Genomic DNA, 23,960 nt, shown 5'->3' with positions numbered 1-23,960 from the left:
GGCAGGCAGCGCTTACTAGAGCACTGGCAACCTGAAAGGACCCTATGCAGTCCTGTAGGGAAGCTCAGCACAGCTTTGCCAAGCCCAACCCAATTCCTTAATACCTCTGGGTATACTCTAGACACTACTCTGGAAGCAGTACTTCACAGTAGCTCATCCAGGGGGCGCAGTGCCTGTAGAATTAGGACTAACACATGGTTCTTGCTATGAGGACCTTGATGGACTTCAGTATAAACTGTCTGATTAGGCCTTCATCTGGAGGATGTCCCAACTAGAATCCAGTGAAATGCCCAGTGCATTGTCCAAACCTCACAAGGCCCATCCCCTTTGTCTTTGCCCATGGTCTAATACTGTTACATTTCCAAAGGAATTTTAAGAGTGAATGACAAAGATGGCTGAGATCGTGTGTTGTAACATTGGCTATGGTTGGTGTTGGCTTCTTATTTCCATCTCTTTTCTTTCCACTATTTGAGTTAGATCTGAGTGCACAGCACATGTAACAGCTCACTTCATTAATATTTTCACAGGAAGAGAAGGCACCTTAACACTTCATCCCATGGCATCAGTGAGCAACAGATGTTCCTACAAAGTCACAACTGTTGGAAATATATCCAAGAGAAGTTGGTATAAACTAGTTGATGATGCACAATAATCTTCCCAGCAGATAACTTCCTTTTTTGGCTTGTTATTATGATAATTAACAAACTGCTTATACCATAATCTTTTTTTTTAAAAGTCAAGTCTGTAAAATATTAACAACCTAGTGTTTTTAACTTTTTTGGAGTTTTTCTGTGTAAGAGTCAGGCTCTTAAGCCTTCAGACTTAAAAACATTGCTTTAAAATCTTATTTCTCATGGAAATAGCTTAGTATTAATTTTTTTTAGCTTACAAAACCAGCATGTATATAGGTTTTCCATAAAGAATGTTCCACTAAACTCCATTGACGTAATTTCCTATCACTCCTCTCCAGTCTGTTTTCCAAACCAGTTCTTCCTTTCTTTGACTTTGAATCCTTTAGGCCTCTGTATGCATTTGCATAATGCCTACTTACCTTAAATAAATTATTTCTACTGTGTCTTTCCCCCTAGTTTCAGAACTAATCAGTGCACAAACACTCCACCAAAGCTGTTTCATTCTTGCCATGCAAATGCAGGTTCTGGCAGAAGAAATCTCATTAACTGATTTCAGTGGAGGCACTGCTGCTTCCTGACTGACAAGGGCACAAATAAACAAGTCAAGGGAATCTGCAAAAGCACCTAGATGCAAACAGATAGTTCACCTCTCTCTGCTTCCTCTAGTTCCACAGATTTCTTCCTGTAAGCCACCAGACTGAGATTTGAAAAGCATGAGGATTTTTCTTCTCAGGACAAAATATAAATCAAGTAGTTACACAATGGCTAGCGCTACGAGACTGTGTATGAAAAAAGCTACTCTTTATACATACACTTAACATGAAATAAATTGAAACAGAAAAATTGGTTACCTACAACTCAATATCAAATCTTTTTTTTTTCCTGAATGCAACAATTACTTAAAAGATATTATCTTCAATGTGACTGGGGAGGTAAATTTGTTCTATGCCAACACAGTAGATGTGTACACCAGTTTAGTGGGGAGAGTGAAACAACCATGCTGCTGTGACCTGGGACCTCAGAGTTGCACTGGACAGCATTAATGGAGCAGAATCAAAGTACTCTTAGTTTTCTCAGCAATTGTACGATGAGGTGACATCATCGAGGAGCATTTTGTTCAGAATTCTAAATTTCTCCTTTAGTTTCATATCAACAATAAGCAGAAGCAATTGCATTAAGGCAAAGTCAAATATACTTACTATCATGGAGTGCAATGAACAAAACCTCCAGAGTTTTAGAATGTTGCAAAAAGCAAACCTCTTACTACTTTTCCATGGTTTTTGGTAATGAAGTGGCATTACTAGCTTTGGAGGCACTTCACAGTAGACTGTTATAGCAGTCCTTACACTGTGTTGATCTCACCTTCCAGGAATCTAGTTGAATGGTGTCTGAGGCCTCTGGCTGAGACATTCTAGTTACAGTCATGATAACAAAAACCATAAAAAATTAAAGAACTGAAAATAAGGTAACTAAGACTCCTCCTCCAGTCAGTAGCCATTAGAGCTGTTTTTAGGGTAGTCTTCCAGCACAAAATGAAATTTACCCAGCTTGCAAGCTGCCTCAAGACTCTTGCCCATTATCCTAACTGCAGAGGAAGAGATCAAGGTCAGATCTTTTTGGGTCCCTCCATGCCTGGGCCATCTGCAGATGCAGGGAAGTAAAAACAGATTCAGAGTCCTCATTCTCACTTGTGATCAAATGTGGGCCTCAAATACTGCATCACTCATCATTTATATATATGCTATACTGAAGGCATTTGACAGTATTTCAAGGGGTTTTTTGGCTTCTGAAAGCAGATTAACCAACCAACCAAATTATCAAAAGAATTCTGTGAAAGAAAGATCCTAACACATGGCAATTTTTTATGTTATAAACATTAAAAACAGTCAATTTTCTTTTTTATGTCACAATCCTGGAATGTCTCAGAAAAGGAAACTTCAATCAATTTTGCAGTCCCATTTTAATCTGCCTGTTACGAAGTGAGTTGTGAATGCCCCTTCTATTGGTTTGCTTTAACATGACACCATTTATAATCCACTTGAATTTCATTAGAAACATCAGTACTGTTCAGGCTCATTAACACACCACTTTGTCTTTAGGTTTCAAGTAGTAATGGTCATCCTGAGTCTTCTGAAACTAAAGTTAATATAGAAGGTTTTACATCTTGTTTATAGAAACTCTTTGGGATCCTCTCCTTGAAAAAATCTAATTTTTTTTACTTGGTGGGCTAAAAGGTCTCTTTTGTCATGCTGCTTGTGTCAGGGTTGCATATAATTAGCTGTGTCTCAAAAGTCAGAGTTTTGGGGGCAGAATAGTTGAGTAAATTATGGCTTTGTTGCTTTCAAAACTGAAGACTAAAATCAGAAGTCTAATGGTTACTAATACCTCCTGAATCCTTGCAGTAAACCCCAGGGCTAACAGCAAGGGAAAAAATGAATTTTATGATGGCTACTATTACATATGTCAGATCAGAAATAAAAGTCCAAGTAAGTAGTCAATCAGTGAGTCAATGGTTCCCCAGCTTTAAATAAGACAGCAGCCTACAAGTAAAACACAGCCTGGACCCAAAGCTAATCATCTTTTGTTGATCTGATCTGCCTCTACCAGGTCCAAGGAGAGATTAAATATCACCAGCTGGAAGTTGGAACTGTCTGGACTGTGTTGCAAGACTTTTGGAAAATTTGATAATGACATATATTTTGTGATATCATCAAGATTCCCAATCACATGAGATGTTAATTGAAAAAGCATTTTCCATTTGCACAAAACCAGAGACTGAAAATTAACTTAATCTGGGGAAGTATGTCTGGACAGAACATGAAAAAAAAAAGTTGCCTTTCAGTACAACTGACAGTAAATACAATTAAAGTGGTAAAATTATTTCACAGGCGCTTAAAGAATCCTGTACTTGGTTTGCAAAGACAAAGAAAGTGCAAAAGGTTAAAGAATGTTTTTATTCAGCTTTCAGCTGTCACAGTTCTAAACAGTAAACATAATTAACAATTCACCCATGGTACTGGAGAACATAGTTCCGGTATCAGTAAAACGTCTACTGTTTAAGGCACTGATAGTGTGGGAAGAAAAAAAGCATGGACTGCTCCTACTTAACCAGAAATTGATTCTATGATAAATATGTGCTTGCTATTCAATGCTTAAAATTCCACAAGCTACATTTACAAACAAACGTGTATAGAACTTCGGTAATTACCAAAACTGGAATCGGTGGCTCCCCTACTTTGACTCTAGAGCAAGTATTGTTTTTCTTTGGAGTGGAATCAATTTTACAACCTACTAAAAGAAACCAAAACACAAGTTACTTCAGCAGTATGGCTTTAAGACCCTGTATTTGGTAACAATATAGCAAGCCAAGTTAAATAACAGCATATAAGTGTCATATACTGTCATCTTAAAAGAAGCAGTTTTACAATATAAAAATTAGTTCAGAACATACTAAAGCCAGTTTTTGTACAAACATTTTTACAAAACTGAATTACTAAAAAAAAATTCAAGAACATTTTAAATATGAATCACTCTTTACATGTTGTATGCATAAAATCACTTATCTTGGTGACATAAATTAGGAATACTACAAACTTTTTAAAGGTGTTATCCATATGCTATTGAAATGCACACATCAGAAATACTGAAGTGTTAGTTCTGAAAAAATCCTTAAGAGTCACATTTATACTTGCCAAATAGATGCACAGTGACTTAGGTTTCAAGAGGAGCCACAGTGACCTCCCGTGGCCACTTAAGAAATCCCGGTCCTTAACCTTTTTTTTTCCATTTTGTACAAGACATTCCACACAAATGCCAATAAACTTAAAATGTACAACAGTGGGTCGTGCCTGGTCCAACTACCTCAGAAAATTACAGTATTTCTATATGAAATGAGCATAAAGGAGCACAGCCTTCACACAATCTAGAGCCTGGTCACAGAAAAAAAGTCAACTTTTCTCTATGATTTATTAAGAAAATGTTTCAGAACATTTTAGAGAACTGTTTTCTGTAGGTCAGTGAGAGATGATGTTCAATAGATGTTCAACACATATTCAATGTTAGGCTCCCAAATACATAACTTCAGCTGTTGAGAGAATAAAGGAAGGAAATGTAAATTGATGCTGTCTGACCCAAGTCCAAATCAGAACACAGGTAAAGTTGTACAAGACATTTTAAATGTGTATCAAGTTCATTGATATACAAAAGCAAAAGAACCCCAAAGTCATTTAAGTGCCTTCTTCCATTGTTCTGAGGAGGTTCAACCAACAGGAACAAAACACTGCCTTCTTACGTCATGAACAGAAGAAGAAAGTGGAAACAAAACAAAAATCACAGTACTGACTGTCTGTCATCTGCAGAACTTACATTCTTCTACTGTTTATAAATCTTCTCTGTTATATCCAACTTTTTTTCCATTATGTGATTCTTCTGTGTTTGGTGCCAGCCATGTGAAATACACCTTCACCGGATCAATATTCCAATGCTTGTGAAATGATACCGGAATTTGGTGAGAAAGGTAGTCTTTTGGATAGTCCATTGGCCTTGCCTAAGGTGAAAGAATAAAGCAAAACCACTCATACTCAGTGATCAAGAATAATTTTAAAAAGAGAAAGTATCACCGTTCAGTGGCCTCTGTAACATAACAAAGTGATGTAGCACTGATAAAACATGCAAGATGGCAAGAAAGGGTTTTTTACGTCATTCTATTAAATCCATTGATAGGCATTAGTTTAAATCTTCAACTCGCACTGCAGTCATCACGCTATGAATGAAGTACACTGATATTAAATATGTCCTATTTCTTGGGATTAAATGGTCATCTATGAAAACAAGTGACAGTGTAGTTTGTATTGCATCTTTTTTAATAAGCAGGTTTGGCTCAGTAATGACAAAATAATTTTAAGTCATATTCTCTTCCTCCTCCTCTTAATGAGAGTTGCCAGCCCTGCCAGCGTGGTTGTAGGATCCTAATAAGCCCATAAACAGCCAAAACACATGAAGTTTTACGCTAGGTAAAGGTTTCAAATGTGGGATACATTGTGGTGCCAGAAAACTGCATTGTTATTCTTTATCAGGCTGTATCAAACCAGACAGAATTACAACACAACTCCATGATGCAGCTGCTGTCTAAAGGCACCATGAGTGTTTCATTTTCTCTGGCAGTTTAATGGCTCATAAGTGCATCATCATATAAAAAAGCCCCACCTTTATTGGCTCCTGATAAAATAACTACATTTTGTCATCATAAATAGAGTCTTTGTAAAGAGAAATGCACAAAAGGCAAACTTTTGTTGTTTTTTCTAGATGTAAAGTGCACAAAGAAAATCGAGTGATTTGGATACCAAATAATTGATCTAATGCCTAAGCTAGTAACTGATTCAATACTGCACACTTCACCTACTTATGGTGGCATTTATGAATTCTATATGCAGTGTTCTTCATGTAGTTCTGTATATACTCCAATCATAAAATTAGGCAACAGAATTTGACATTAAGAAATCTGAATGTGTTGCTGGTGGCTTTTTAAATTTTGATATTTAAACCACAGAGTGCTTATTTTTAAAAACTCCACTGGAGAAATCAAGAGGCAGCCTATATCCCTCAAGACTTTTGAAACACAATTTGAAGAACATGTAGGTTTCAAAAATCTGAAGAATTTACTTTGGATAAAGGCAATTTTTAGATATCTGGGACCAAAGATTTTTGCTGTTTGAAAAAATCAAACAGCTTTGTATTGAGCTGTACACAAAATTTTGGTGTTTTGTATAATTTTTATTACATTGCTCTCTGAGAATCATATAGCTTTATAGGTGGTTAAACTTAAAAGATATAAATTCCCTGAATTTCTTCTTATCTCCCTACACTTTGTGGAATCTATTATTGTAATATTTGCTCTTTTTTTCTTTTCTTTTCTTTTCTTTTCTAGAATTTGTATTTGGTATTTTAGAAAACCCATATACTTGTTCGTGGACAGACCGAACATTTAAGATCACAATCCTGGCTGCTACTCAACATGGGAAGGTTCTTGTTCTCTTTAAGAGACTCATCATGTCAAAAGCCTCTGGAACAAGTTACAGAACACATATGTATCTATCTTAGCATGTAGCCAACAGGAAAACAGTAGGAGTGAGCAAACACTGTTACATCACACTCTACGGACAAAGATATCTTTGCTTCTGTTTCATAATAAATATCTAAGAACAATTTCGAATTCATGTACTTCAAGGAACATCACACATCATATTTCAGTCAAGCCTCAAAAAAATTATTTTCTGGTTGACAGAAAATCCAAAATTGGTTTTCTCATTTTTTTCTCATTTGCATAATAGTGCAATTTGCAGAATAAGCACATTTAATTTTTATTCAGTAGTTTTCTCCTCAGGGTTAATTTTTGTTCAAGGTATGTCAAATTAGAATTTGCTATAAGCAAGAGTGATGAATTACAAATCAAGTGCAATTTTCTATGTGGAAAATCAAACTGCTAGGATTTCACTTTTACAGTGATTCAGTATCGATTCAGTGTCAATTCAGTATCAAATGCACACCAGCAAGAATTACAAGGAGGTGCTTTGTTTTTTTTATCTATAAAATGAGTTCTGTTCTTTCCAACTTCACTTTAAGTAGGTTGGTTTGGTTTTTTTTTTAAACATCTGTGCAAGCACAAACTATTCAATAACTGTTGATTTTATAAGATGCATTACATGCTTTCTTTTTATGCTTAAAAGAGTAAGCAATGATAAACAAAACAGGAAAGTAAACAGATATGATTTTTTTTTATATGGACAAGGAATTAAAGTATTGAATATTGTATTCTCAGTCTTCACATTTCTCTAAATAGAAAATGTAATCAGAAAGAGAACTTTACATAGGAAAAACTGGTAATTCAAATGAACACCCCCTCTTCCACTGACAGCTACGTGGAACCACATGGTAATTTACTAATTCTCAAGTAGCCTGTTATCTTAATCTCAGTTCATATTCAGATAAACAGGTCTTCCCAGTTTTTAAACTGGACCAACACTTGAAAAATACCAAACACTACACTGATTTACATGCTGATTTTTAAAAAATTGTGCACTTTAAAAAAAAAAAATCTTTAGTGCTTCTTGTTAATGCCATGGAAGGATTTGGTTGACAAGCCAGAAAATCTCTACAGGCCTCAATGTATTGTGTTTTCCACCCTGACACTGCAGTTAGCTTGTTAAATATTGTGGGATCTATCTTCACTAATGGGATATTTCAGAATAGTAAATATTGAATCAATAAAAAAGTTGGGTAAGTAGACAAGGCAGATTTATTGAAAAATTTCATGGTCAGTTCTCCATTACCTGAAGAAAAAAGTATTGTATTGTGTTTTTTTTTTCTTTTCTTAAAGGACATATGACAACTATTCAAAGCATGTGGCTCCTAATTCTATTTGTTTTTCAAAATACCCACCTCTGCATTTTTTATAACATGTAGTTATAGGTTAACTGAAATACCATAACTATTAAAGCATTATAGTAATCCATGCTTTCAGAATGTTCTTATCTGCCTGATCAATCTTGTTCTGCAGGGAAACAAGGTATAGCAGCAGCATCTTGGTTACTGTTATTACATATTATTCAAGTTTGCAGTACTTGTGAGTTCCGTTTTATATGTACACTTAAAAAATGCAGTATATTTTAAATACTTAGAAATAACTCTCTGACCTGATGAAAAAGTGAACTATGTGTTATAGGGACTCCTAGGCCACTGAAACACATCCCAAGGACCATATCATCAGGCGCGTCCATGCTGTAACACCGGCATTTACTAGCAAGTAGTTTCTGAACAGCTATTCTGCTGAAAACCATCCTGAATAAAAAAAAGCACATGAAATATGTAAGACAATAGCTATTAAAGAAGTCAAATACTGTAATTAATAAATATTGCTAAATGACATAAAGCTGCAAGACCAAATGTAGCCCTCTGATACAACACATTGGAAATTTTTAAATCTGAGAAGTCGGAACTGACAAACAGTGCAAGAGGCATTTTCTGAAAGATAATTACTTTACAGAATGTAAATTAATTATACAAATTATGCCAATTATAGTTATTCCAACGATAACTTAGCTATCCACCATTTTTACCACAGCTGATAATTCCTCCTAAATTTGGCTCGGATGCGAAAGAGGTGTTCTCTGTCTTACTCAAATGTACTCTCGAGTTAGTTATCATGTAGCCATTAACTGAAAAGAAGTTTAAACTTAGACTGTCATTCCCTGAATCATCTATTAGACAGATTTCCCTCCATAACTGAAAAAATGTTCCTTTAAGCCATTGCAAGGTTTTTCTGTTCATCCTAACTTTGCTGCTCATCTAAATATCAATGAGAGCCTAGAGCTGTTAGATCAGTATCACTAAAATAAGCCTTAAATAGATCAGGAACATGTTGATATCTTAAGTTCAACATCTGAGGGACTACAATCTTGTCTAGTGTTCCATAGATGCCTTTAAGTTCCTCTATCCACCCAGTCCAATCAGAATAAAGGGTACTCTAGCTACTACAAATAATATTAAAAAGATTCACTCTAAAATTGCTGCAGGGCTTCATGAGTTCATTCACTGCATGGTAATCCTTCGCTTGACACTGGGATATGGTAAAACTTCTACAAATACTGAATGCTAAGGCAAAAAGACTGACCTTAGAATATTGTCAGATTAAAGCAGTAAGAAACTTCATCAATATCACTGCAACTTTAAAGACTGCATATATAATAAAAAGAAAAAAACCAGAGAGTACAATAGGAAGTCGTATGAGTCAGCACAAACAGAGAGGGAACAATAAACTAGAGCCTGGGGGCAAGGGGGAAGAGTTGGGACTTGTGACCAGCTAGTGTTGCTACACAGGTGTGAGGTAAATTGCACACATTTGGGGGAAACATCACTGTTTCTATTGAAACTCATTTGTGTTGTAATTTAAAACATTTGCACTCAAAAGAGGAGCTAATGTAGATCTCAGTAGGAGTTTAAATAAATTACCCTCCTCCGCCAGTGATATAACTGTATCCTCCTGTTCCCAAGCCGTAACCATAACGCTCTCCAAGAAATACTGGTTCATTTGGGTCATAGCAGCTGAGTAATTTTCGAAGTCTGAAGATACTATAGTATGAAAATCCATTAAAAAAATCTTGTAAAACTTAATTTGTAAACATATTGCTAGCTTAAATGGCATTCTAGTAAGTAGCACAAAGATACCAGGAGAAATTCAGAAATTCTACCAAAAAATCCCAGAGACACAAACTGTTAGACATTTACGATGGATTATATAAGATATGACAGCCAATTTTGGTCAAGTGATGAATCAAGTAGCTTAAAATATTTTTCTGAGGTAGGCAAAGTTTGTCAGCAAAAGCGCACCTCATCTCAGAGAAAATGTGAAATTATTTTTTCTGATCAATGGTAAGATCCTTGCAAATTACCAATGAACATTTACAAACTGAAAAACAAAAGGTAGTTTTAGTTATATGAACACTGCTCTATCTACAGTTACATCCTCTTCCAAATTCTTCTGCCACATGATTGAATGTAAAGTATTGTCTTGAACTACTTATGTTCATGTCCATGTGATTCTGCTCATTGATCACTGTGCCTTTTTTTTGCTTATATCGCAGTGTCAGATTTTACGTGAATGGAATCTAATTTTCTAACAAAGAAAATCATTTTTTCTTTTTCTGAACATCATTCTGGGTAGCTTGGACAACTGCCCTAGCTTATGGAACCTTTTTTCTGCACATTTATGTGAGAAATACGTCTTATAAAGCATATTAGTCAATGACTAAAACCAACCGGCTCAGACACACCTATACTGAGGAACCAATGTGTAATCATATTCAGACTATATGATTACATTAAATACTAATATGCATAGTTTTAACCAAGTTACAAGATTACACTGATTTTAATATCTGTCAAAAAATGCTTAAGTGACAGTTTTTTTCTAGAAGAAATATAAAGATATGTAACTAATAAAACAGGTGTATCTCTTGAATACAGAAGAATAGATGAATACTGCTAAAACTCTTATTGGCATGAACAGTGGTAAATCCTGCAGTAATGAAATTTATACCTTATCAGTGTGTCATCATCCACTATGACTAACCAAGGGGTTCTGGGAGAGGTATGATTCAAAAACCTTTCCAAAATGGCAAAGGTTTTCCCACAGTGACCTAAAGAAAGAGAAATTAACAGAATATACATTTAAATAAAGTAGGATTTTACAATAAACTATTGTTAATTAAATAAATGTTCTACTGCACTATGTAAAACATTTTGGAAATGACTGCCAAAATATGGGAGATGCGAGTTTAAGTTACAATCTTTGTTATGCAGAATGGTATTTGTAAAAACTGCTCCAGCACAACCACTGCTTTCTATGCAGGAACACACTTTTGAAGGATTTAATTCTTTGAATTAAAAATAACCTTTATTCCAACTATCCTGTTAAGCTGTTGGACAATACTGGACAGATTGTTACTTTTAATTTCGAAAACTGTAAAATTAAGAGACTATGATAGAAACATGTTCTGCAAAACACTCCAAGATATTTTCATAGCATTTCATGATGCATCAGGCAGATCCATTGCCTTTATATAAATATTTAGATCTATATTAATCTACCGCATTCATCACTACAACTCAGGTCCTGTTAACTGCCCCCCAAGGAAAGGTCTTAATATTTATCACAAGACTATAATGAAGCTGGAGGGGTAAGACACCCTTTACTAGCAATGAAACACCCTTGTTCAAAAGGAGCAGGACAAGACAAACAAGGAGTTTCAGATTTCTACTGAATGTTCTTTAGATCTCGGAAAAAACTAATTGCAGTTAGTCTTAACACAGCTGGCTGTGTAAGCAATTGTCACCATCAATATTAAAATTAATAAACATTAAAAATAAGGATAGGATATTATATTTGAAGCTATTTCCAGTTTAAATGTTTTTGAGAAAATGCCGTAAGGAATGCTTAAGAAATGAAGGAAGTCCTGGCTGTGCTGATTTTATGAAACTGTGAACTTAATGCAGACTGATGTATGTACATTTACAAAACTAGAGCCAAGATTTCTATATTTTATTTCATCACAAAATGTGGAAGGTCCCTTCCCCCTGGCATAACTAGAAATACTGGGCATGGCTTCTACAGATGATCCACATACGCCCATCAGGCCTGCTGCCTCCTGAAAACACGCTCTGTTTGCATATGTCCCACTGCACCTGTGCAAATAGAAATCCGTGCCTATTCTATTTCTGCTTCTAACAGACCCTGTGGAGGACAAAAAAGAAGGGCAGAAATAACCCAGAGATCAGAACAATTGACCTAGTGGGCCAGATAAAGCTAACAGGCCACTGCTTGGACACCTCTAATTCAGAAGGTACAGCCTGTAGACTACAAGCCTAAGAAAAATAGATCAAATGAAAGAAAAAAATCAAAATTAATAAACTCACGAAAGACACCATATCCGTAGTATTTTTTCTATTCAAACACAAAGTACATTAATTTAAAACCCCACTATTTGACATACAAACATTTAAATCTTAACATTTAGTTTTTGTGCTTAAACCAAGACATACTAGGCACAAGAATTTAATATTTGAAAACCACATGGCAAGCAGTTTGCGCTCAGCTGGCACTGCCTAAGGTCTTTTGAAATAAATTTATGACTTCTGCTACTGTTGATGATCTTACTCAAGATCATCAGTAACTGAAGTTATTACTCTTACCCCAACTAATAATACCAATTTTTTTGTCTTGGAGTATATCAGTGTACCATGTTTTCATACTCATGGTATTTAGGTTTTTACTATAAAGAACATGTTACCTACACAGGGGAACTCCCAATGTACTCCCCATCCATTTCCTGTGGCAAAAACATTCTTTTTAGGCTGCACAGATGCGCCACAGACATAATTTCTAAATTACATACTTTACATGAAATACACAAAGCATCCATAAAACTTAACTTCTTCAGACAGTTATTTGTGCAAAACTGACAACAATAGGTAATAGCTCACCTCTGTCAGTATTAGGTATGCCTAAATCTATAGTAGGAATGGACATGTCTGCATAATCACTGTAGTATTCAATAAGGGCGGCTTCTCTTTCCCAAGTCTGCTTTACAACTGGTACTGCAAAACAATGATTGACATTGAAACACAAGTAACTTGATTAAAACAAGTACTTGATCAAAAAATTTATGTTAACCATTTATTGTTAACCACATTCCTTTGCATGGTAATAAAAATGCTGTTTCAAATACAGCACTATGGTTCTAAATGTTCATCCTATTTTCTTTCCCATAATACTTAGAACCAATTTTATATCTTTATGAAAGCCAATCAGGACAGTTTTATATACATGATAAAAAATTATTTTAAAATATGACTACAGTTTCACATTACATTGAAAACTGTGATATTTACATTTTGGCTAACCAAAGCATGGAATTCATTACTTTTACACTTGCTATGGTAGACTTCATAGCACAAATCAGCACAAACACAATCAGAAATCAATCCTACTTCCAGTATTGAAACTGCCACATCTTAAAAACAACACATCCAACTGTACAGCGTATAAAATGTTCTGAATTAGAAACAGACCAAATACGCATTTGGAAATGTTACATTTGTGTTTTACACATCCTATCTGACAGCAATGTCATATTAATGCTCAAAAGTACCCATCTATGGAGATACACTCACAGAGCATTTTATAACCATTCCTGTTATAAATGTATAAATATTTATTATTTTATTTATAAATAAAAATATTTGCGTAATTTATAAATATCATACAACCAATTTTGATCCCATGGAGATTCTGTTCAAAGGAGGATTGCTTAATGCTTCTCTACAAAAGCAACCCTTTTCTTATTAGTTTGGCATTTCACATCAACATTTAAAATTGATCATACAGAATTCTAACAATGGAGCTGTGAATGTTTAAATTACATCCAGAAGTGAATGTAACACAAAAAACCCCCAACCATCTGCAGGGTGTTTGGAAGAAAACTATCAGATTAAAATAATGATCTCTTTTCCATCTTAAAAATTAAGTGGTCAGACCTTAGATGAGTAAGATTGTGCATTCTGCTGTCATTGTTTCTATGCTTTATGTTCTCTGACACCATCCAGGAGGTCTCACTGGTAGCAGCTAGTGCTCTAAATGGAGGAAATATTCATATAACTTCCCTTTGCTGTTATATAACTTTGATGCTTGTGAACAATTCATTTTAGTCTCTTGCTAGAATCATCCATCGCCTAATTTGATGTTTGCTGCATACCTACTTGCTTACTTCCCTGTACTCTAACCACACAAGAACTTGAAGGATTAATTACTCTTGATTGACCAATAGTCAGTTTGATAAGTTATCTTTTATTTCATTTTAGTGTTAAGACAGAGTAACAGGAACTCAATGCACTAATGGAAAGGCTTTAATATTTGGAAAAAAAATCACTTCCGTAGCAGTGTGCAATGGTCCATCCCGCTTTTAAAAGTTTTTAAAGAAATGTAAGTGTTCTCATTTTTTTTCATTAAAAAAACAAAGGGAATTATGTACAAAAAAATGTACTCATACAACTTTATAGCAGAGTTTTTAATGCAAAAGCAGGAATTTCACAAAGCATTAACTCTACCTCCTATGTAATAAAAAGTCACATTACATCATATAACACTGCATAATCAGGCACTAATTGGCAGAGTAAACTTTTTTTTTCAACTAGATTAAGAAAACAAGTAGGCAGGAAATTATTTTCTTATTTTGTGGAAATGTTCTACTTAAAAATGTCTCTTAGAAGAACAAAACCCGAAAGCTTTCAGAAAACAAGGCGCCAGCACAGAAGTATCACAGATATACAAAAGTGTCCAACCTTCACCTGGTAGAAGAGACACATCTGTAAAGGTTGTTTTACCTTTCTCCAAACAAGGACCAGAAACTCAACAGGGTGCTTTAACACACTGAAATATTTGCTATTACAGACTGAGCCTCTCAATTTCTTCAGTGGAGTGAGTCCCCTTCTGCATATAAATGAAGTATGTTCACTGAAGCAAGGACTTGAACCTCACCTCAGTTAAATAGTCTAGCAAGGGGGCTACTAGCTAAAATGTCTTTCTCTTTTCCTTGCTTGTCTTGATGGAAGTGTCACCACCAGACTAATGTCTACTGTAAATTGAATCCCACAATACTTCGTCATTTCTAGCAACTTGTATCTTCCAAAGGAAGAACAACTATATGAAATTTTGGGCTAGATGCTAATGCAAATATTTATCAACGTATTAAAACTTGTGATCACACCAAAATTTTAATACCATTAGAGATATTTATAGAAGGTCAGCTCTATGCTCTTAATGACATTTTATTTGTGCAGTTTCTAGAACCTTGATCCATGTTTGCAGTCTTGAAAATTTCTTTTATAACTATGTATGCTATGTGTAAGAAGAGCTGTATCTGAAGTAAATTCTGAGGTAAAATTTAGTTGCTTTTAAAAGCACATCAATTTCCAAGCTTAAAAGCTGCACTAATGTAGTTTTTGGCATACAATAAAGAATGACTTACCAGGTAAAAAGAGCTCTCTGAAGCTGGCATTCATTAATCTTTCAAAATCTTGAGCAAGATTATCCTCTATTGCATAACACTGGAAGCTGTGAGGAAAGTTCAAGAATTTTCCTCAGTCTTCAACAGCTGTTTCCTGAAGGATGTTTACGCTATCTTTTTGAAGCCTTATGTTATTGTCTGACTTTCTAGGTTGTTTTGTTTTGATTTTTTGCAAATTTTGATGTAAGAAAATAAACATGGATCCAGAAAGGAGAACTCTTCAGTGAACTCCGATTACAGGACAGTCAATTTTGTTTTGTCAAAAGCTACTTTAAAGATAGCCTAATGATTAGGTTATTAAAATACTACAAATGTGTCTTCAACTGCAGTAGTATTAAAAATAATTCATTAATCTTCTTATGAAAAAAAGCCATCTGCTTTTAACCAGACTTAGTTAAGAAAAGAGTTTTTCTCTTCATCCTGTCCTCTGACAATACATGTGGCAACCCTCCCCCCCAGATTTGGTACAGGTACTAACCATTACTTAATTTTCAATATTTTTGTCAAGTATAATTACTTTAAATTACGCTTATAAACAAACTAAGCCTAATGGTGACAATATTATGCACCTGCAGTATTAAAGAGCACACAAAACTCAAACTCCTGGAAATAAATCTATTCCTGAATTTCTTTATTAACAAATGTCTAGAAGTAAACTAGAATGCACTGGTAGGTGGCATCTAGTAAGTAGAGTGTCTTCTGCTAAATCAGTGGATTTAGAATTTAGTATTTTTCCTGCAATACTTGATCTAGCTTAGCTTATCTGAGCATTATTGTGTATTAGCTGAAGCTGAGTGTCTCTCTGTGTCTTTATTTTCCATGCCTATGAGAAGGAAGTTAATGCTCACTGCATGTATCTTGTTGGGTGGTGCTAGGTTTTCTTTTTGTTGTTCTTAGCAGGGATATCAAAGTCCTATTTTTTTGGTGATTATCATTACTTGTATAACACTACAATTTCAAAAACATGCCATAGCGTTTCACACACTTGGGAGATTCTTAATCTGGGTCACAGGTTGGACAAAGTACTGCATATGACCAAATATCTACAAGAGACAAAATTTCCCATTGGAAGCATTATAAAACACATGTGCACATCGAATTGCATAGTGTGACCACAGCCAGAAGGAATATGACAACATAAGCTGCTCAATCTTTTACTGGAGAGGAGGGCAGTACAAAAGGGAGGAGGAGATGAGGGACCTTTCACCTTGTTCAGACTTCTAAATCAGTCACCATAGAGTTGCACAATTGTCACTGCTAGTACAAAGGACAGAAGTGAACCAATTATCTGGGGCAAAGTCACTGAAGGATATTAATAGCTGCTATATTAATTAATATTGCAAGAGCTCCAATTTACAATTTAAGCTAACTTCATGCATATTTTAATTTAGATATTAAATTTCAAGTTTTTTGCCAAGAATCACTAATGATGAAACATCAAACAACTTTTCATCTCAAATGTTTGACAGCACTCCTGAGGACTCTGAACAGCAAAAAAATTCTGTCTAAAGAATAAGCTGTTTATAATTCTGAAACTTTCCTGGTTCCAAGCTGATTTCGCAAATATTAGTCCCAAGAGCTACAGAGACAGCAAAGATCAGCTTGTTTTTCAGATATTCATTTAATGAACTATATTGCATAAATCTAGTACCTTGACCATTCAACAACTTACTTCTGTCATCATGAAATTTTCGACATGTTTTTACAGCAACAAAAATGTCTTCCTTTTTCACTGGTTCTCCCTATATGAACAGAACAAAACATAATCTTTAAGTGCAGGCTCTGCCTGTAATACTTTACAGGATATGCATGTCCATACATATAATAAACAGATAATATCTTTTCATTGTATAGCATATCAAACAGAAAAGTGTACTAGTAATACATTAGGAAGTACATTTTTATCTATTGAAAAAAAGTCACTGGTTGCTTAAAATTCCTGAAATAACATAATTGAAATACATTTTTCATCGATAAAGAACTATGAGAACATGTTAAATTGTATCACACTTGGAAAAAGTAGATTAAATGCTACACACTAAAAATCTTTTAATTTTCTCAGTTGTAATAAACCATTTGACCACTTTTATTTATTATCATTTTTGGCACCTAGAACTTCTCTCTCCTGGAAGCACGGAACACTTTTTGGCCTCTAGTAACACTTAAGTCATAATAACACCAATGTATTCTCCTAGAGGTGGAAGAGATGGGTTGTACTTTAGGGCAACAAATACTGTATTACAATCATCTATACTTCAGTATCTCACAGAAGTGCAAGGGTAAATACTTTACAGATCATGTGCTGATCAAACATTGTGGTAGAAAGACCCATTAAAGCATTTGCAATATTAATTGCTAGGAAATATCCAGAACAAACTACTTTGTTAAGTCTTTTTTAACTCATTGAAAAATATTTTCTTAAATTTTGAGATTTCTGAAGTCGAGTATTATGCATTTTATTACGAATTTTACATTTACTAAGTGAATGATATTTAAAATATGGTACTTACACAAAGTGGTAGAAAATTACTGAATGTTGTTGCACAATAATCAACTTTATACGAGTTCATATCATCTGTGCAGAACTCAGGCACTGGAGTAAGATGTGGTCCTTCCCCTTTCTGCCAAATGTACAGGGCAATCTGTCAAAATAGGTAACATTTATATCAGTAATGACACTGTATAAAAATATTCAGGGCATGCAAAGAAATCATATTACAAGGCAAACTTAACAGGAAAAGTGAAGAATATGGAATGCTGTAGAAGACTTGTCCCTTGGTCAATAAACTAGTTGCATATCTTACTTCTTGCTCATGTTTCTAGAGCCAACACGTAATATTTTTGCTATAGAAGAAATTCTTTAAGTTGTTTTAACATATACTCAAGATGTAGGAAATCTGGTTTCCAGGTTTACTTATATCTAACTCAACTGGAATTTACAGGAGGAATGACACTTCTCCAATGGAGCAAAATTAGTCCTGGGTTCTATTTTCTGTTTCTCATACTATTTACACATATTCCCAATGGAAAACAAGCACAGTGCTCCTCTCTAATATGGTGCCAGACCCAGCACACACTAAAAGCAATGAAAATGAGTTTTCACTGTTTTATGCCTACTTAGGAACTTTTAGCTTTAGCCCCCCAGCCTAGGGCCAGAATTCAACTCCTCTTTTAGTAAATAATGTGATCATTATGCTATTATTAAGAGAGCACAATATTTCCTTTTCCTCCTTGTTCAGAAGAACCAAGAGCATTAAGTATGGACTGAACAAGCCCAAGTCATCAAAGCAGTCACAGACTTCTAATTTATAGATGATTATTTTTGACATCCCTGCCCATGACATGGAGGTTGGAACTAGATATCTTTTAGGTCCCTTCTAACCCAAACCACTCTGCGATTCTATGATTTTCCTGTCTGTCTCATTTAGGTCTCAACAACCTCAGAAAATCTCAACTACCTGCCCATAGTAATTTCTGGAACTTAGAGGGAATGAAATAGAAGGTCAGTTTGTTACATGCCCTGTTAGGACTGGGTCAGGTTTAGAACACAATTATGTATTTGAAACAAGCTTCTAGATTTGAAAGATTTTCAACAGGGCACAGTCACATAATAGAACACAATTAACTGATGACTTTTTAGTAAGTTGCTGATTGTAGCTGTGCTGTTGTAACTACACATACACCCTTTGACCACCTCAACTGCTAAGTAAAAACATTTAGTTTGATTGCACTGAAAAGAGTTTAAATTACTGTATTCTTCCTTGCAATTGAGCAGATGCAGGCTACCAGCAACTGTGAGTACAAACATTATTATTCACTAATAAGCAATGCTTCTGAAAACACAGATGAATCCAGCATCACATGAGTTCAACAAAGTATTCAAGGGAAAGGACACTATATGGAAGAAAACTGACACTCATGCTTATGCATTAAGACAAATGCTGTTGATCATGCTTGAAGTAGAGGTGGAGTAGGGAATTGGCATGTAAGAGATACGCTCACTGTAAGAAGCAGCCAATAAACACATGTAAATCTCCAAATTTATCATTTTGCCTTGTCACCACATTCACCTTATGGAATGTAAGTGGTTCTTTATCCTATCATTTAGCCACACACAACAGCAAGGCAGGACCTGCCTTTCACAAACCCATGCTGGCTAGGCCTGATCCCCTCATTATCCTGTATGTGTCACATGATGGCACTCAAGATGATCTGCTCCATCACTAAAGTCAGGTTGACAGGCCTGTAGTTCCACAGATCCTTCTTCTGACCCTTCTTGCAGATGGTGTCACATTTGCTAACCTCCAGTCCACTGGGATCTCCCCAGTTAGCCAGGACTGCTGGTAAATGATGGAAACTGGCTTGACAAGCTCTTCCACCAGCTCCCTTGGTACCCTTGGATGGATCCCATCTGGCCCCATCGACTAGGGTGTATCCAAGTGGTGCAGTAGCTGATCACTGATCACTTCCCCTCCTTTTCCCTGTCTTCCCGCTCAGGGGGCTGGGTACCCTGTGAACAATTGGTCTTACCATTAAAGACTGGGTCAAAGAAGGTATTAAGTACCTCTGCTTTTTTCTCATCCTTTGTCACTATGTTTCCCTCTGGTATCTGATAAAGGGTGGAAATTCTCCTTAGCTCTCCTTTTGTTGCTACAGTATTTATAGAAACATTTTTTGTTGTCTTTTACAGCAGTAGCCAGACTAAGTTCTATTTGGGCATTTCTTCCTGCATAACCTCAAGATATCCTTGTGGTCCTGCTGAGTTCCCTGCCTCTTCTTCCAAAGGTCTTAAACTCCCCTTTTTACCCCAAGTTCCAGCCAAATCTCTCTGTTCAGAAAGGCCACTCTTCTTCCCCAGTGGCTCATCTTTTGGAACATGGAGATGACCTGCTCCCGCACCTCACTATTTCCTTACTGAAGAATGTTCAGCCTTCTTGGACTCGTTTGCCTTTCAGGACTTTCTTAAGAGACTTTCTCAACCAGTGTCCTGAACAGGCCAAAGTCAGTAGTTCTGCTGCCCCCTCTCCTTACTTCTCTAAGAATAAAACCCATCATTTCGTGGTCACTATGCCCAAGAGAGCCTCCAACCATCACATCACCCACCAGTCCTTCTCTATTCACCACCAGCAGGTCCAGCAGTGCTCACTCACCGGTTGTGCCAGGAAGCAACTTCCTGAACTGTTCCCTCTCTGCTCTATTGTATTTCTAGCAGACATCTGGTAAGTGGGAGTCCCCCATGAGAATGAGGGCTAGTGACTGTGAGACTTCTCCCAGCTGCTTACAGAACATTTAATCTGCCTCTTCATCCTGTTTGGGGGGGTCTGTAACAGAATCCCACCAGAATGTCTGCCTTGTTGGCCTTCCCCCTGATTATTACCCATAAACACTCAATCCTATTAACACCATGGTCAAGCACTTGATAAGCCCTGATCTAGAGGGCTATCCCACTGCCTCTCCTTCCTTGACTATTCCTTTTGAAGAGTTTATAGCCATCCATTGCAGCACTGCAATTGAGCCAGTTATCCCACTGTGTTTCTGAGATGGCAACTATGTATAGCTTTCCTGCTGTGCCATGACTTCCAGCCTCTCCTCTTTGTTGCCCATGCCATGAGCATTCATGTAGATGTATTTCAGTTGGGCTATTGATCCCAACACTTTTTGGAGGGAAGAACCCTAATTCCTATGTGACTACTCTCAGGTGCTTCCATGGTTTCTAACACACAAATAATAACCTTGTGTCATTGCTGCCACATGGATCTCCATCCTCTACCTCCACTGAGACAGCAGACTGGAGGACCTCACTAGCATACTGTCCCTCAAACAGCAGTGTAGTGCCCCCAGGCCTATCTCTAGTGAACCTGGTTTTATCCCTTTCCCCCTCCAAATCTAATTTAAAGCTCTCTCAATGATCCCTGGTAACTCCTGGGCAAAGACCCTTTACCCCATCTGAGACAGGTGTACCCCATCTGTTGTCAACAGCTCTGCTGTCATGTAAACTGACCCACAATCAAAAACCTCAAACTCTGCCACTGACACCAGGCTCAGAGCCACGTATTGGTTTGCTGGCCCTTCCTGTTCCTTCCCTCATCGTTTCCTGAAACTGGAAGGATAAAGGAGAACACATCACTTGTGCTCCTGGATCTCCTTAACCAGTCATCCCTGTATTAGTTCAGAATTCAGCTATTCAGAGTTAAGTCTATCGCATGAACCAACAAAGAAGCAGTGCTCCTGCAGCACAAGGTATATTTAACAACTGTAACTTAACATTAATTATTTATGAAAATTCACAATACAATAAAATTTCACACTGGAAAATGAAATCTGCAATAGAAAGCCTTTGCATGGTGTAAAGCTATTTGATTTCGGAAGTGAGGTCAGAGTGCTATTTTGGGTTATAGTGCAGATGACACACTGTTACTAGAACAATGGAAATGGATTTACTATAAAAAGACAAGAATAGTCTTAGTTCTAGTTCAAATCTAGTGTTAGACATACAAAAAAATCAATTTTTTTCTTCCAGCTTTGAATAAGCATCAAGGAACATGCTAGATATTATATAGTTACAAAAAGTCTAAACAGTAACCTACAAATGAGCAGCATGACAAAAATCCTTTACTGCATCTGAGAGATAGGGAAGTGATATAAATGTTATGGGAAAAAAGAAAAAGAAAAGGATACAGAGCACAGTAAAATACCAAAGACTAGAGGCATATGTTATTAGGACTCTATCAACCTAAAATATTTCTTAAAACATTTCTCAAAACATTTCTCATCCTTCATAAACTTAAACATTACACACAATCATTAAAGATAACAGATTATATCCTTTGATTTGTTGTCAATCTTGATTCACACAAGAAGGACGTAGAGATAAAAATTATTTAAGAGGGAGAAGCTGGTGATTTATAAAATAAATGAGGGGAAATGGAACTGTTTCTAGGGAGACGAGGCTGTGCAGAAAGAATAATTACAGGGCTGAATTAGGTTATCAATGGCAATAAATTTTAAATGAAACATATGCAAAAACCTGCTAACAGAATGAGAAGTGGGTGGAAGTAATTTTGCTGGTCGAGTGATCAATTGTTTTTCATTAAGCAATCTGTGGCACATAAAAGCGAGGTTTCTTAATGATCTTTTTTATGACACTGTTTAGAGACTTTGTCAGTGCTGAGGTAGACTGGAATATTGGGAATATACGAATTACTTTGTCTTACAAAAAAAAAGATTAAGAGTGTGAAGCCCGAGGTCTTGCATTTAGAAAAAACTAACAAGAGGAAAGAAACAGCTTTGTTGTCTTGTTTATGTAGCAAAATGAAAGCTGAGAGGTCCTAATGCTAATGAGAAATATATCAGTCAAGAAGGGGAAACTATGTGAAAGAATGGTGTTGCCACAAACCCAAATTCATTTAAATATGCTACAAATCTATACTCTATAAATACACTGTAGATTATGTTATAAATGAGGAGGTTTATAACCACTACAAGATCTGAAACAGCAGCAGTGGTTTTAAGCAAGGTGGGTTTTCTTCAGGACCAGAACCATAATTCATAGCTGACTTTCAAGAGTTTTAAAATATTTAAAACTAATTCAGTATCACCCAATTTCAGGCCAAAATCAACAAGCTTATTCCAGATTCATCCTCCTCTTCTATCCTGGTTCAGAAGTTCACTTGGGTGAAAAAACTAAACACAGTACAAACCCCTGTGCTACACAAATATTCTGAATGCAGAAAAAAAATAAAAAAGCTTCAGAAAAAGTAGCACTGATACTCTTCCAGATCCACCCCCCACTCCTTTGTTCTCATGTTTCAGTCAGAGTCTGAAATACCTAGTAACAACCTGTTGAAGCTCTTGCAAACCAGAGACAAAAAATAACAGTTGCAGACTTCCATGCTGCAAATTGCAGCACTGATTGTTCACACAACAGTTGGGATCCTCAGACTGTTTAGGGCAAACTCCACCATATTTAGCTCTGAGAATCTGATTTAGAAAGTGAGTGAGGCTGGCTAGTACCTGAGATACTGTTCACCTCAGCTTATGCTTCACGAATTGCAAGTCTCTCCTTTGTTACAGAGCAAGCCTTAGAATATACCTTATTGTATACAATCACGCACACATTCATATATGAAAGCAATTTTATTAATGAATTCCTCTATGCTTAAAATATAATTTTAAAGTATTACAATATTTTAAAGAAAGGGAAAGAAATCAAACATGCTATTGCAGTCAAACTTTCTAGCAATGTTTAAGAAAAATGGTATATTTCCATTTTGATTTATCATCATTCAAATATATAACTTTATATATTTTTTCATCACATCACTGTTTACCTCATGCTTTAAATCTATTGTAAAGTCTGACTTCAGTGGTTCGCTCTTCAACTTCTTCGCAAGCCTGTACAATTAAAGATGAAGAAATTTACTCAGACATATAAAAAAAATCAATCACTAGTGTTTGCAGGAAAATGTATATTACTGGAAAATGGTATATTACTGACCATTTTATAAGTGGAAAAATAATAAATCACATTTCTGTAGTTATTGCCTCAAGAAGCAACTTATATTTCTTTATGGTATTAATTTTTTTTCATCTGAGCCCAGTGCCATGATGTTAATATTAATTTTCAGCACACACATTTTGACACATTTTTCCTGCCCTAAAAAAAAGTTCTCACCTGGAGTAGATGTACATTCTCAACAAATTAAAAGCA

The 23,960-nt window shown here is 35.8% G+C and overlaps 1 protein-coding gene across 1 annotated transcript in view; it reads right to left on the bottom strand.

The window, feature by feature from the left end:
• Positions 1-3,373: 3,373 nt before the first annotated feature.
• B3GLCT (beta 3-glucosyltransferase) overlaps positions 3,374-23,960 on the bottom strand; it is a 56,521-nt gene continuing 35,934 nt past the window's right edge. The window contains exons 8-15 of the mRNA XM_029960908.1: positions 23,581-23,644; positions 17,761-17,892; positions 16,923-16,992; positions 12,669-12,782; positions 10,726-10,825; positions 9,639-9,758; positions 8,324-8,468; positions 3,374-5,178 (exon numbers count right to left, since the gene is read on the bottom strand). Coding sequence (XP_029816768.1) covers positions 5,011-5,178; positions 8,324-8,468; positions 9,639-9,758; positions 10,726-10,825; positions 12,669-12,782; positions 16,923-16,992; positions 17,761-17,892; positions 23,581-23,644 — 913 coding nt within the window. The 3' untranslated portion in view covers positions 3,374-5,010. The remainder of the gene's footprint in view (positions 5,179-8,323; positions 8,469-9,638; positions 9,759-10,725; positions 10,826-12,668; positions 12,783-16,922; positions 16,993-17,760; positions 17,893-23,580; positions 23,645-23,960) is intronic.

The sequence above is a fragment of the Manacus vitellinus genome, unplaced genomic scaffold (assembly GCF_001715985.3).
Source record: "Manacus vitellinus isolate BGI_N305 unplaced genomic scaffold, ASM171598v3 scaffold_2_pilon, whole genome shotgun sequence".
NCBI lineage: Eukaryota > Metazoa > Chordata > Aves > Passeriformes > Pipridae > Manacus > Manacus vitellinus.
Note: the sequence above shows the minus strand (reverse complement) of the source record. Positions and strands in the feature narration are given on the sequence as shown.